The sequence below is a fragment of the Harmonia axyridis genome, chromosome 4 (assembly GCF_914767665.1).
Source record: "Harmonia axyridis chromosome 4, icHarAxyr1.1, whole genome shotgun sequence".
In the NCBI taxonomy this organism is placed as follows: domain Eukaryota; kingdom Metazoa; phylum Arthropoda; class Insecta; order Coleoptera; family Coccinellidae; genus Harmonia; species Harmonia axyridis.
In genome coordinates this window covers 20,492,263-20,508,713 of record NC_059504.1, presented here as the reverse complement: position 1 = coordinate 20,508,713, position 16,451 = coordinate 20,492,263, and the positions used below count along the sequence as shown (strand labels likewise).

The 16,451-nt window shown below is 32.8% G+C and overlaps 1 protein-coding gene across 1 annotated transcript; it reads left to right on the top strand.

The window, feature by feature from the left end:
• Nucleotides 1–9,866: 9,866 nt before the first annotated feature.
• Nucleotides 9,867–15,945, top strand: LOC123679239 (lysine-specific demethylase lid). The gene has a single exon (XM_045616720.1). The coding sequence runs from the start codon at nucleotides 10,572–10,574 to the stop codon at nucleotides 15,282–15,284; it is 4,713 nt and encodes a 1,570-aa protein (XP_045472676.1). The 5' UTR covers nucleotides 9,867–10,571; the 3' UTR covers nucleotides 15,285–15,945.
• The last annotated feature ends 506 nt before the right edge of the window (nucleotides 15,946–16,451 follow it).

Sequence of the window (16,451 nt, the reverse complement as noted above, 5' to 3'; positions counted from 1 at the left end):
CCCTCTTTTATAGGCGACCAAGCCACCTATCGGAGGAATACGCTGAACGTTGAAGATTTGCAGTTTGAAAAAATTATTTGGTAAAATGACAGAATACCTCCATAACCTCCTGCTTTCGCATGCGAAATTTATGGAAAGCTAACCAACACTTAATATTGGATCTAAGATCCCAATAATTGAGAGGATACTACATAGTTTTTTTCGTCCAATGTCTATAAACGTCCAGCATCTTTTTATTGAAAAATTATCAAATGAAGCGAAATGGAAACGACCCTGCAACTTTTCTCTATATCTTTTTACGCGCTTATTCCAGTGGGCTATCAATTCGTGGAAATGTTTGCAATTATCGACTTTTGTACCAAGATTGGTTTTAAATTATTCGATTCGACTCATTCAACTCGCAAACGGAATATGCTAGAGATATTATACCCATATGAAATCCGATCGAACTGAAATTTACAAATCAGTTACAAAAAAAAAATGAGACAAGCACTGACGTGAAGTCAAGATTGAGCGTTCGCTCGCTCATTCATGCGTCAATTGCAGTTGTGTGGTCTCCAATGGTGCCATATTCGTGCTTTATTAGAGGACATACCAATGATTTTCCTCCGTTAATTGAAAATTCAATTGAATATACACAGGGTTTCGATATCAATCTCAAAGTGAGCCAAGACAAAAACCTAAAACCCATTTTTTATAGATCAGATGGAATTTACTCAAAAAAATTGTGTTTGTGAGTATGTATAAGTGTAATATATAGGTTGATTCATTAGCTCACCGTCAGACTTTGCCATATGAAGGGTCATGTAATTTTAACAAAAAACATATGTCCGATTTCAATTATTTGAAAAATAAATGGCGTACTTACTTTTTTGTTATTAATGAATCACATCACATCAATAGATAAAATGAAACTTTTGAAGCCATTTATTTCCTTAAATAATTGATATCGGACATATGTTTCCATAATGTTTTTCTGTTAAAATTATACGATATTTCATATGGCAAAGTTCGGCAGTGAGTTAATAAGTCACCCTGTATATTATTGCTCTTAAATGCTCATTTCCCGAAATATGAGGCAACATCTTCTTTTCTTTTGAAGAATGGTCTGATTCTCTGATTAATGAAGTTTTATCCATTATTCAGAAATCATAGTAAACAGGGCCGCTGCCAGATATTTTAGCGCCCTGGCAAAATAAAATTTTGCCATCTTGATTTTTCTAATTCATATGAATTTTCGATAAAGGAGCCTCTGTTATTCTTCTCAGGCATTTTTTCAATTTCATATGAAATCGTATTTTTTAACTTGAAATCTCCTTGTCAAATTTATCAAAGAACGTTTTGTCGATTTCATCAAAAAACGTCCTGCATTCAGCATTGTTCAAAAGTACAACGCTCTATTTATAAGCATAGTATATACTATGTTATAAGCCTTAGTAAAAAGAAGACGTAATTCTTGAAGGTGCAAAAATCCTTGTTTTATTAACTGACTTTGCGCTCCTACAATTTGGTAAAAAAACCAGAATATATAATAATTAATTATTATTATTAATGTTATAAAGTTCCATATGGCCACCGCGAAGAAAACGCGCGCGTTTTCTTCGCGCGAAGGAATTGCATTATGCCTTATGGATTTTGGCAGAAATAATATGCAAAACATAGGTATTATTTTTCAATCACAAAAAATTATCAATATGCCTGGCATTCAACACAAAATATCCACATGACGAAAGGAAAACTTCATAGATTGAAAAAAACCTTCCTGGATTATGGATAGGTAATGAGGTCTTATGTGAGAAAAAACAATAGACAATTAACCTATTTTGATACGATTTTTGAAAATGAAAATAATGAATTTGACACTCAAAGATATTTCCAAGCTTATTCACGTATGTCCATCAGATCGGCTTCTGCCGATTTAGGAATGCTTCAGAAAATTCTTTGTAGCCACAATATACATCCATTCAAATTCATTAGACTACAGAAATTACAACCAAGAGATTATACGCAATGTATAAAAAAGCTCCAAGAAGATCGTGATTTCCTAATGAGAATCATCTGGCCAGACGAGGCATAATTTTATCAACAGAGAATTTTCAATAGAAGAAATCGGTATTTTAGGGCACAAAATCCTCAAGCAATAATGGAAGTTGAGAATCAATTTCATTTCATAATCATGTGTTCTGTTCACTAATGGACAATCAGGGACATAATTTAATTATCACATGCACCAGAGCCGTATCTAGGGCGTGGCAAAGGTGGCACTTGCCACGGGCGCAAGGTCCGCAGGGGCGCTCAAAATATCAAAAGAAAAAATATTGGAGAGAAGGTAGGTATTCAAAAAATTATTGGTGATGTTCCTATATGATTCCAAGTTGTAGAAAAACCACCCTTCAGACTTGTTCTGCAATAACTTTTTCTTTATTTATATTTTACCCTAAGAAAATTAATATTGAATAGACTGATCCATTCTCAACAAATAATTTTTGCTAAAATTCATATCAATAGATAATACGCCTGAGTTGTGAAAGTTGGAAATATTTTCGACCTAAAATTTTTTCAATAGGCGGATGTCAAAACGATATTTTTATTGAGAACTGGTACAAATATAAAATAAATGTTACAAAAAAAAAATTAGAAACTTTTATCAAATTAAAAACTACTCTTCAGGCGTCATTTTTAGGCGAATAAAACAAAGCAGGGGAGGCTCAAAAAAAGAAAATCATATTCTAGTTTTTGACAAGGAATCGCTCCCTGAATTTTTTCGTAACTATTCATAGAAACCCTGTATAATATTGTGTACTATTTTGAAAATTAAAAAAAAATATATGACTTAAATTATGAACAAAAAAATACTATAAAGAATATGATGGATGAAAAGAAACTTCGAAAATGGGGGGTGCAACAGTTCCTAGATACGGCTCTGCATTCTTGTTCCATATTTTCGAGATAAAGTTCGTAAACATGACAAATAGAACCGTACACTTCCAAAATATATTTGGAAAATCCCAAACAGCTTTTTTATAACCTTTTATGACCTATTACCTACCCAACCCCTGTATGCAATAAAGTATTCATAGAAAATATTTATTCCAATTGCTGACATTTGGTGAGAAAACTATTTTACCTAAGCAAAAATTGGTTTTAAACCATCAGTTTGTTCATTATTTGTCCGATTTCGATCATTAAATTTCAATGGATAATTTTAAGAAAAAAATTTGTTTAAACATGGGCCTGCAACAGCTTTGTTTTCGAGATAGAGGGTGTTTCTTGTAGTCCTACTTGTTTTTGATGATTATACCAGTTTATGGAATTTTTATTAATCTCCGCTACAGATTGGGTAAATAAAAGTACCAAAACTTACCTATAATTAATTCATTCATCACAGCTTACTGACTGGATCTTTATAATAATTTGGATTTTCCCGAGGATAACGATATAATTGATCAAAATTTACGACAAAACTAGGTACAATAAACCAAAAAGTGTAATACTGGATTAAAGTTTTTTTTACATTCTTCTAAACTATAAGTGGTTCAACAAAAAAAAAATTCTGGGGGAAAGAAGCGAGTACTTTTCTAGAAAAAAAATCAAACTGTAGATTTGCATTTGAAATTAGCATATCACATGATTAAAAACTTTGGAATACCTGAACTAAATTAAAATGCAAATATTGTGATTGGAAGGTGATATGTGAATAAAACTTTAAACAATAAAACTTCTGCACCCTGTATCTCGAAAACAAAGCGTTTGCGGGCCTATGTTTATGGGACGTTTTTTCCTAATTTAATCCGAAGAATTTGTCAGTTCCATTTGTACCGTCAGTTTAGGAACACCATATATAATACATTAAGATGGATGAAGTAAGATGATATTACCAAATTTGATACCTATGGTAACACTATCAAAAATTTTGTTTCGACAGTTTGCTTCAACCTGTGAATTTACTGAAAAAGATATTCCTATCAGAGATAGAATTGTACTGTGGGGATTCGGGATCATGAAATCCAGGAATTGTAACAGGAATCTGACTTGAAGCTAGATAAAGCTATACAAATTTGGAAATTGGGTGAAAAGTAATGTTTTGAAAGAAAAGAAAATAATTAAATCTTGAAAAGATTTCTGTTGAGGCTAAACTAAAGTGCATACTCCTACGATGACAATTTTGATGTTTTCTGGCAGATACTTGTAATTAAAAAATGTGGGAACTCAGTAAGTTAGTTATCATCATAAACTATTCATGTTTTCCCAGAATTAGGCACCCTTGAATTCTACATCTGGAACCAAAAAGACCGAAAACTATAGGTCTTGAAATCTTTAGAAATGTTCAATTACGCCAATAACCTACAATAAACATTCTAAATGACCAAACGGTGCTCTGGGATTTCCCACTTTTTTGAAATTCTTCACAATAATAAATCTCACTAAATTGTAAAATATCAGTTGCAGTAGGTACCTACCTAAAAGTACGAAACATGGTTCACTCTACCTTTTCAATAACTAGGTATCATAATAATTCTCATATTCAATTCGATGATATGGCTGTGAATTCTTCCTTTGGGTCGCTTTCATAAGTAGGGATTTTCGAAATTGCAAGGGTAGGTACAGAGATAACAACGAACAGATGCTTTCTACACTAGTTAGTGCTAATGGTGCAATAAACACTTTCCCTATCTTCATACAACGATCATAAAACACTTACAAGGGTAGTCGAAGCTTTGGGTCATACTCAAAAAGTTCTTGAATTATTTATAATGACTTATTATACAGAAATTAACAATTTTCGGTTTTAAATTTATACAATATACAATATAATATTCCTAATTGAATGTCAATATTTATGGGGGTGATTTTTGGGCCCATTTTAAGAAAAAAACTTCATATGAATATATTTCCCAAACGTCTTACCTTTTGAGATACAGGGTGGTAAAATTTTCAAAAATAAATCATTTATTATTAATATCTACAATACCACTTCAGATATTTCAATGAAATTTATCATACATATAATATGAATCAAGAAGCATTTTTTAATGTATCTCATTTTTTTTTAATTTCCACCAGTCGCGATCGTAATTCAGAAGCCGTAAAAGAGCAGACTCACTCTGCATGAAGTCACTTTGATATACAAACAATCAAGTGTTATATACGTTTATTTTCATTATGTCTTCAACATAATGTAATAATAATAATAATTTATGTGAAATGCTCATTGAATTCTACATTGCTTTAATCATAGTATAAAGAAGGATAGTAATCCAACCATACGGGGTTAAAATTTGACGGCGTGGAGTGCACCAATAGATGTCGCTGGGGATTTGCCATCCAGTGCACGTCTTAGCTTATTTCAGGACGAAGCATGTCGTAGCTTGATTCTGGTACATACTTAGGTTTCGGACAAGACGTACCTCGATAACAGATGGTGCTGACCCAATAGATATAGATGTCGCTGTATTTTAAATCTACCCTGGAATCTAAACCAGTGGCGGATACTAAAGTTGGGCGGATTTGAATCGCCTCTTCAAGTTTTTTCGAACGTGATTATATCGAAAAATTAATGATTGATTGTTTTCTCAATTCTGGTATTATTCGCATGTATGTATATTGTATACTTTGTTTCGGCGTTAGTCTGGAATAAAATTCATTTTCTTCAACCAATAACTGAGAATAAAAATGCGTAAACCCGTTAATCGATTATTAATTTTCTCCAGTTTTTGATAATAAAATGTTTTTTTCCTACAACCCTTTGGCTGCAAACTACCAAACTTTCAAATGTGAGTATATGTCATGTGTGGGCTCTTTGGAAATTTTATAACTATGCTTTAATGTATTATTTACATATTTTTCCCAGAAATTTTATCTGATATCTGAAAAAAAAAATTTCAAATTTTCTCAAATAGGGCTTCATTTCAATGGTAACAGTGGCGTACCCAGACATAAGCCTTGGGAGATAAAGAGTTATAAACGAAAAAAATGTTGGCTATTCGTTTCCAAATGCACTTCGAATTTAAAGACACTTCTCGCGATTGATTTCACCTGTCAAAGTTTCAGCTTTTGTATTCAAACACGAAAAACTTGCATCAATTTTTCTCTTTTTGAAGAAGTTTGCCAAAGGGGTTTGCTTACTCGTGATAAGATTATGACCAGTTTTGAGATCATGCAACACGCATTAAAAGTTAAACACGAGAGAGAATGTATAGTAAATTTCACGTAATTCCAATCAAACTGTTGATTATAATCAACAGAATATACTAAAAATCTGCTGACCTATCTTTGTGAGTGAGGATGTGAATACAGTCAGTAATGGAATTCAAAGTGCCGACAAAGAGATTCTTTGCGAAAAAAGAATAATTAGATATAATATGTTATTATTTATTTACTTTAGAGGCCTAAAAAATTAAAGAACTTACTATCAGGTGTGACGACGCCAGTCGGATCAGATCGAGCCCTTTGATATAACCGTTGGTTGATGAATTCGTTGATTCAATTTTTTCACTATTAAATTACGGATAATCCTTCTGTCGAGGGGCTTTATCCCCCTCATCCCCCTTCTTGGATACGCCACTGAATGTTAATAACTTTGAGATTTCTGCATGAAAATTTCTAAATTTCTAGCTTCTAGCATATCAATGATTCTCCTCTGTTGATAAAAAATTCAATTGAACCTTTAACGTTCTAAGAATTGAACATACATAGTGTTTAGATTTCAGTGTCAAAGTCAGCCATGACAAAAACCCCCAAAACGCATTTTGTTCAAATTAGAACCCATTTTTTTTTAGTCGGTGAAATCTACACCAAAAAATAGTTTATAAGTGTAATACTACTGTTATAAAATGCTTATTTTCCGACTCATAAATAAAAATCTAAAGGAGTGAGATCCAGTGATCGAGCAGGCCACAGAAAAAGAACTCTATTTCCCCATCATTCATCAACTATCCTTAAAAAAATCCGTTAGCATGGTATCTACTTCTCTATTGCTACTTCCATTTGAAACAAAGGATAATTAATCCTATTAAAAACAATTTTTCACTACTTCTCTTAGAATTCTCAAAAAAGATATCCCCCTCTAGCGTCGCCACTGGTTCCTACCCAATAAACAAATTTTTGAAAAAATCGTACGTATCGTTTTTCTTGAAATTCCAGATAACTATCGAATCGACAGTGGCTCACCCTGTTTTTCCTACGCTCCTTGTTCTGTAATTGGGTATCAATATGTAGAATAGGGCTGGGAATCATGAATGAATGATTTGAATATTCGAATAATCATTGAATAATTATTCGAATAATTGCATTTTGCATTATTCGAATAATCATGAATATTCACTGAATAGTTGAATAATCAATGACTACTTTTCTATTCATGAATAATCAGCGAATAGTCGAGTATTCACTGAATAGTTGAATAATCAATGACTACTTTACTATTCATGAATAATCAGTGAATAGTTCAGTATTCACTGATTATTCAGTGAATAGTTTTCTATTCAGTGAGTAGTTGGATATTTATGAAGTTACGAATGAAAGTTTGAATGATCACTTGACTCACTATTCAGGAATGATTAAAACAAGGTTTAGTGATTCAATACCGACAAATCGTTTCATTAATATTAAAATTACTGGAAATTACATAATATTGAAATTGATAGACACAATTGAATTGAAATTATAAATGAACTCCTGTCAGTGTTCGGAATCCAAACAAACAAATTGTCATTCAAATTAGTACGTTGTCATTAAAGAAATTGGCTTATTTTGATAAATAAGATTATTTGAGGAACGATTTTACTATTAATTTATAGACAGAAGGAACGAGATAAATGCCGTAAGTTCGAACTTGAGGTTCAACTAATAAACACGGCTTTTTACAAAATCTGGGGAATGATACAGGATTCAAACTTACTGGTATTGATCTCGTTCCTTCTGTCTATCAATTAATACTGAAATTGTTTCTTAAATACTCTTATTTATCAAAATAAGCCAATCCCTTCAACGACACCGTACTAATTTGAATGACAATTTATTTGGATTCCGAACACTGACAGGAGAACCAAAAATGGCGATGTGTGACGTCACACTAATAGAGCGTATATGGCGAGAGGCAAAACACCAAAACGATTATACCACGTCGCAAAAGGTATATTTACTCATCAAAACGCTCGGATTTTATTGGTTCATTAAAAAATGAGTTTAATCACTGAATAATCATTGAATAATCACTGCATAATCATTGAATAATCACTGAATAATCATTGAATAATCACTGAATAATCACTGAATAATCAACGAATAGTTGAATATTCATGACTACTCGTGAATAATATGCATGAATATTTGTTTGAATGAATTATTCGAATAATCGAATAAATTTATGGATGAATATTCGAATACAAAAAGGCGAAAAAGTCCCAGCCCTAATGTAGAACATTGGAACAGGATGTTCCTAAATTGGGCGTACAAAACGAAAATCAGAAATTCCTTGGTCAATTTTGGGAAAAAAATCCTATAAATACTTTGTTTTCGAGATACAGGGTGTTTCTTGTAGTCCTACTTTTTGTGATAATTATACGAGTTTATCATATCTTGATTTCGTTAATTAATTTATTCATCACAGCTTACTAACTGGATTTCTATGATAATCAAATTTTCCTGAGAATTGTTTGAAATTTTTTTCTCGAAATCAGTAAAAGATACGTTAAACCTACATGATAGTTTAGTTACAAAGTTACTCTGCATTTATTTAAACTACAAGTGATTTTAAAAAAAAAAGTTCTGCAGGAAAAAATCGAGCACTGTTCCAGAAAAAATTATCACCCTGTAGATTTTCAACCGAAATTGGAATATCACGTGATGGAACCTCTAAATTGAAATATTTATAACAAATTTCAGTTGAATATCTTGTGAAATGCATTTGCAATGAAAATAAAAATCAAACTTTACAACTCTGTATCTCGAAAATAAAAAGTTGACGAGGCCATATTTATAGGACTTTTTCTCATTTTCGTTTGTACATCCAATTTAGGAACACCCTGTATATATTAAATAAACAAATATATAGACTCTAATTTTTGTGTCAAATTTCACGCGAAGATCTCTCTAGCGGTTCTCTTAATATTAGATGAATTTCGAATTCCTCTCTTTCTAAAATGTAAACTGTGAAAATACAATTTTTTTTCGTAATCGGTTTCCAAAGAATTGGGCCATTTTTCCCTTTATCACTGAGAATGACTGAAACTTAGGCCTACATCCAGAAAGAAGAGAGAATAGAATCCTATCTCGATGGCCTACACGTACCGGCGACCTGTCGATCAGAACTGTCGTTTTGCATTTCGTTATAGTTTTCTGAGCACTACTCACGTTAAGATGATTGTAAGGACGTGTCTTTTAATCTGGATTGAACGTTCTAATCGACATGTTCCGATTTAGGACCGACACCGAGCCCTCTGTTTTTTTGAATTCTTCTCTTCAGAAAGACACAAGATCTGAACTGAACGTGTGTACCTATTGAAATTCACGATTGCCGACAGATTTTTGATTGTCAGATCACAGGTCTTCAGGTCCGGTCGTTCGATTCAGTCGTTGCATTTAAAAATTTTAGGTTTGGCCGGCCCAAATTACATGTATGTTTGATTTGAGCGCCATAAGAAATGATCAACTAAAAATTTACCAGTTTCTTTCAAATTAACCCAAAAATCGCTAGTCAAATTTTAAACTTTTTCAAGAGTCACTTTGATAACCAGTATTTCTAGATATCAATATCAACAAAAAGTACAAAATAATTTTTCGAGGATAGAAAAAGAAAAGGACGAAAAAGTATAGAAGAGCTGAGATGTTTGACATATCATCTATGTGTCTACAAAATATACATACATATCTTGTTCTGTGACTTGGTCACGTAATTTAGAAATCGAGTTTATTTTGTCGGTAGTATAATTACAATTATGAATTTGTAGTATTTTGATTTCTTGACAAGAAGTGTATGGTTTCAGTATCCTATATGTATGGGTTGTTCTAATAGAGAAAACGCTCTTCAAGAAATTTATAGTGTTAGATTTGCACGTGAATTGATTCTGAACTAATACAAATATCGAAACTATTCACCTGTTTTGGAATTGTTTGAAATTTTCTTCAGAACTGTTTTACATGTTGGAATATATGGGACTTATATACATCAAGACTAAGTGAAATAAAGAGTGCTTAGTGCAAATTGTGGGTTACCTGTAAACAACATTTTACTGCTATAGAAGCGAACATTGTTTGTGTATGAGAAAACATTCATTGCAAAAGTTATGCCCGAAGAAGACATTAAGTGAACTGGAAAAATGTCGCAGAAGTTCTTTTAAGACGTGAAGCAAGTATTGGTATTATATAGTTTTTAAAGAGAGATTTGTAAAAACCTTTGTTGATTATTGAGTGGAATTGAATTTAAGCTTGTCCCACTCTAGTTTTGGTATACCCCAGATTCTTATTCAACATGAATAATATCTAAAAATATTGTGGAAAAGACATTTCTGATGTATTTTACTTATCTACATAAATGAATTGCTTTTTAGCAATTGTGGTGTTTTGACAAAATGGCGACTTCAAAGGAAAAAATTACTAGTATGAAGTTATTGTCTAGCAGCTCTAAGACAGATTTGGGTTACAAAGTTGAATCTGACCAACTCTTTAAAGATGAAGGTTTTGAATTTAGTGTACCCCAAGAGGTTCCAGTGTTTCATCCTACTGAAGAAGAATTTGCAGATCCCTTAGCTTACATTGGTAAAATTCGTCCAATTGCTGAAAGTACAGGTATATGCAAAATTAAGCCTCCTCCTAATTGGCAGCCTCCATTTGCTGTTGATGTAGATAAATTAAGGTTTACTCCTAGAATCCAACGTTTGAATGAATTAGAAGCCAAAACTAGAATAAAATTGAATTTTCTGGATCAAATAGCTAAATTTTGGGAACTACAAGGTTCTTCTCTGAAAATTCCCATGGTTGAGAAAAGAGCTTTGGATTTATATACATTGCATAGAGTTGTGCAAATGGAAGGTGGATTTGAGTCTGCATCAAAAGAACGTAAATGGTCAAAAATTTCAATTCGACTAGGCTACCCTCCAGGTAAAAGTATTGGTACCATTCTAAAACAACATTATGAAAGATTACTTTATCCGTTCGATGTGTTCAAGCAAGGTAAAACCATGGAAATCAAAGTTGATCCTGATATTCCAGAACGTAATGAAAAGACAGATAAGGATTATAAACCTCATGGAATTGTAGGGAGAATGGCGATAAAACCTCCTTGTGAGAAAGCTAGACGATCTAAAAGGTTTGAAAATCAAAATGCAGATGAGGATAAGGCAAAAACTGAATATGATGATGACGATACAGATAGTAATGAATTAAAAAGATTACAAATTCATGGAGCAGGACCTAAGATGGCTGGATATAATGATAAGAAAAAGAGATCTAAAAATTTCAGCACAGAATTTGATCCTTTAGCTAAATATGTATGTCATAATTGTGGTAGAGGGGATTCAGAAGAATTTATGTTATTATGTGATGGATGTGATGATAGTTATCATACATTTTGTCTGATGCCTCCATTGTCAGATGTCCCTAAAGGAGACTGGCGCTGTCCTAAATGTGTAGCAGAAGAAGTTTCTAAACCTATGGAAGCTTTTGGATTTGAACAAGCACAAAGAGAATATACATTACAGCAGTTTGGTGAAATGGCGGATCAATTTAAATCAGAATATTTCAACATGCCAGTTCATATGGTACCACTTCCAATGGTTGAAAAAGAATTTTGGAGAATTGTTTCTTCTATAGATGAAGACGTAACAGTAGAGTATGGAGCAGATTTACATACTATGGACCATGGCTCAGGTTTCCCAACTAAGACATCTATAAACTTATATCCTGGCGATAAAGAATATGCTGATTCAGGTTGGAATTTAAATAATCTGCCTGTACTCGAAGGATCTGTTTTGGGATACATAAATGCAGACATTTCTGGCATGAAAGTTCCATGGATGTATGTAGGAATGTGCTTTGCAACATTTTGCTGGCATAATGAAGATCACTGGAGCTATTCCATCAATTATTTGCACTGGGGAGAAGCCAAAACATGGTATGGTGTTCCTGGTAGCAAGGCAGAATTGTTTGAGGAAACTATGAAATCAGCAGCACCTGAATTATTTCATTCTCAACCCGATCTTTTGCATCAATTGGTTACTATAATGAACCCCAATGTGTTAATGAATGCTGGAGTTCCTGTATATCGTACTGATCAGTGTGCCGGAGAATTTGTTGTTACTTTTCCAAGAGCCTACCACGCAGGTTTCAATCAAGGATATAATTTCGCAGAAGCAGTTAATTTTGCTCCTGCAGACTGGCTGAGAATGGGCAGAGAATGTGTTCTTCACTATTCACACTTGAGAAGATTCTGTGTGTTCTCACATGACGAGCTTGTCTGTAAGATGGCCCTTGTACCAGATAAACTAGATATAACAATAGCTGCAGCCACTTACCAAGATATGTTGCATATGGTTGATACTGAAAAGAAACTTCGTAAAAATTTATTGGAATGGGGTGTTACAAGTGCGGAGAGGGAAGCTTTTGAATTACTACCAGATGATGAAAGACAATGTGAAATATGCAAAACAACATGTTTCTTATCAGCATTAACATGTACTTGTACTAATGTCTTAGTTTGTTTGAGACATTTTGAAGATTTATGCAAATGTAATCCAGGAGCACATACCCTGAGGTATCGTTATACTTTAGATGAATTGCCCGTAATGTTGAAAGGACTCAAGTTGAAAGCTGAATCATTTGATCATTGGGTAAATCGAGTAAAAGATGCTCTGGATCCTAACACTCCAAAAACCTTATCCCTTACAGATTTGAAAGCTTTGTTGAATGAAGCTAATGGCAAGAAATTCCCTAAATCTGATTTACTTCAAACACTCACTAATGCAGTAGTAGATGCAGAAAAGTGTGCTAGTGTTATCCATCAACTTGATTTGAATAAAATAAGAACCAGGACTAGAAATTCAACAGATAATAAATACAAATTGACAATTGAAGAACTTACATTGTTTTGTGAGGAACTAGACAGCTTAGCTTGTCATTTAGATGAGAGCAAAAATATTAAAATGTTACTACAACAGACCAAAGCTTTCGAAAAAGAAAGTAAAAAATTACTGAATTCAAAACTATCAGATTGTGTCCTCACCGAATTGGAAAATTGTTATAGTTTAGGAAACTCGTTATGTATTGAACTACCAGCTTTAAAACAAATTGCTATTAGAATAAAACAGACTGCATGGTTGAAAGATGTACTGTCATACAAAAAAAGATCTGAAGTGTTGGCAATAGATTCAATTAACAGCTTAATTAAAGGAGGAATGGACTTGCCACCTCATCCAGAAATGGAGGAAGAATTAGGAATTCTTCAGGGCCTTCTCATTGCCAGTCAGGAGTGGGAAACAAAAGCTCAAGCTGTACTAAAAGATAAAGGTAATGATGTTCTTATAGAAGTGGATAAACTATTAGCAGAAGCAGCAGCTATCAATGCTTACCTCCCAACAGAAGAATATCTGTTTGATGCAATTAATAAAGCACGTGATTGGCTTCGATTACAAGAAGATATGAATTCAGCAGAATATTATCCCTATTATGATGATATGGAAGAGTTGGTTAAGAAAGGACGTGCATTGCCTTTGTATTTAGTTGAAGTGAACCGTTTATCTTGCTTTCTAGAATCAGCATCTATATGGAAAGAAAAGACTAGCAGAGTATTTCTTCGGAAAAATTCCTCAGTAACCCTCATAGAAGCACTTAGTCCAAGAAATTACATAACTCCACCAAAGCAAAAAAAGAAAGATAAAGATGATCAAGTTCCAATTTTTGAAAATGGAGACCCTGTTTCCATTGTATCTGCTTTCAAGCAAGCCGAAGAAAAGGAAATGGAATTGATGAGAAATTTGAGGAAAGAGAATTCCTTAAAAAGTTTAGATCCTAACGATTGTGCATCCTTTTGCACATGTCAAAGAGGAGCTTTTGGACTTATGATGCAATGTGAACTTTGTAAAGATTGGTTTCATTCTGTTTGTGTTCAACTCCCAAAAATTGCTACCACAAATTTCAAGGGTAATTTTACCATAGCCGCTATGCATTTTGGTTTTAAAGACTGCAAATTTTTATGTCCAAATTGCTGTAGAACTAAACGTCCACGACTGGATGTTATTCTTGGCTTGTTGATGTCTCTTCAAAAATTGTATTGCCGATTACCGGAAGGGGAAGCATTGCAGTGTTTGACTGAGAGAGCAATGAATTGGCAAGATCGAGCCAGAAACATATTACAAAATTCTGAGTTGGAAGAAGCTAAAAAAATTTTAAGTGATTTCCACAAAAGATATATGGAAGCTGCTGCGAATCAAAGGACTGAAGAAACAATATCCAATGAACTGAAAAAACCTGTTGAAAAACCAGATTTACAACAGAAAGTGAGAGAAATTACAAATCAGAGTAGTATTAGCAAGTTGCAGGAATCCTCAGGTGAATCAGATGATTCTAAGGAGTGTACGTCAAGTTCACTTCAAGAAGATCATATAGATGAACATGCATATTCGTTACATCTACCCAAAATCAATGAAGAGGAGTTTAGAGTTCAAATAAGTGCTGATTTGAATGAACAAATTTCAGAATTATTGATGGAAGGAGATCTACTCGAAGTGCACCTTGATGAGACTCTTCAGTTGTGGAAACTTGTTCAATCTACCAGAAACCCAGAAAAAGAACCTATATTGATAGATTTTGACCAACAATCGCAGTCTTTCCCAGCTAAAAGAGGTAGAAAGAGAAGATCAGAGGAATGTGAAGCTGCCCGTAAATTAAAGAGCATAAAGACCAATCCAGCCAAAAAACCTGGTGATAAGAAAATCCGTGAAAAGAGGGAAAAACCCGGACGAAAAAAGTGCAGTGAAAAATCAAAGCAAAAAAAATCTGCCGATTCTGATGAAGAGGATGAAGATGACCAGTATGCTACATGCGCTGCTTCTAATTGCCAGGTACCCACTGGCAACGTGGATTGGGTACAGTGTGATGGTGGATGTGAACTTTGGTTCCATATGGCTTGTGTAGGACTATCAGCCGGAGATATAAATGAAGATGAAGACTATATCTGTATGTTATGTTCTCAAGTATTTGAAAACTTGAATACTAATGAAAGTAGTAGGTCGAATAGTCCCCCATCACCTGATTCAACACAACCTTCAACTTCCAAAGATACTAATTGATTTGTAATTTATTATTTTCAAAAAATTAGATGTTCTACTGATATGTAATGCAGGGGGTAATTAACATCAAGATTTGTGCATCACCTGCTTGAAAATAATGAACCAAAAATTAGCATAACTTTAGGTATGCAAAAAGTAGCACTACATATTCCAGTGATGTTTATCATTCCACCCTGTATTTAATTCTAGTTTATATTTGAAGTCGTGATATTTGTATAAATTTTTGTATCATTTCTTTTCACATACATTTATTCCTAATAAATTCACATGTATTTAAATTTTACCCTTTATATTATATTTTTCATGTCATTATCCATTTTTCTGATAGGTTGTACATTTGTTATATATATGAACATAGTTTTAAATAGATATTTGACTATTCCATAACCAATAATTTGAAATTTTATTTTTTCATCAGAAGAATCTTGTATAATATATCTGAAATGTTTGTTTAGTTTTCATTAAGATCTGCATTAGTGGACTATATTACTCTTTATTAGAACATATCCAAATTAAATTGTGTTCAATTGAGAGAATGTATTAATTTGTCTTCAGTAAACATTACATTAGATATCAGTTAAGTTCTTTTGTGTGAGTTTAAGAAAGCTGTATATATTAGAATTGCTATTTATATTTGTAAGATTAAATTGGTTCAAAGTTGCTTATTCATTCTTGCTGAGATACCCTGCAAATATGAACTAAATGATAAAGAAAACGCTAAAATTTTCTTGCTCAATTGAAAATATTTAGAAAGTGTCAATTATGATTGAAAATTAATTCTCAATTATAACAAAAAAATTAATCTTTGATATTGAATATAACCGTATATCTAATTGAAAAACAATACTGTCGTAATGATTTTTATCTTTATATGATGAATAGTTTACATTCTGTTAATCGTCAATGTGAAGTTAAAGTAGAATCCTCTTTTATACTGTCTAAAGTAGTTTGCTGGGATGGTAATTTTGGTAAAAAAATTAAGTAGGACGAAACATTTCAAGGTATACACAAGTAGTTCTAAGTTTTTGATCAGAAAGTCGTTATGATGCAATTTTTAAGATTCTTTTCACAAATCTCGTCTTTTCAGTGAATTAAATAAGATTTTTGGTGCTTTAATACAAGCAATTCCATTTGGAATGGAAAATTCGTTATTTCTAAATTGTGTAT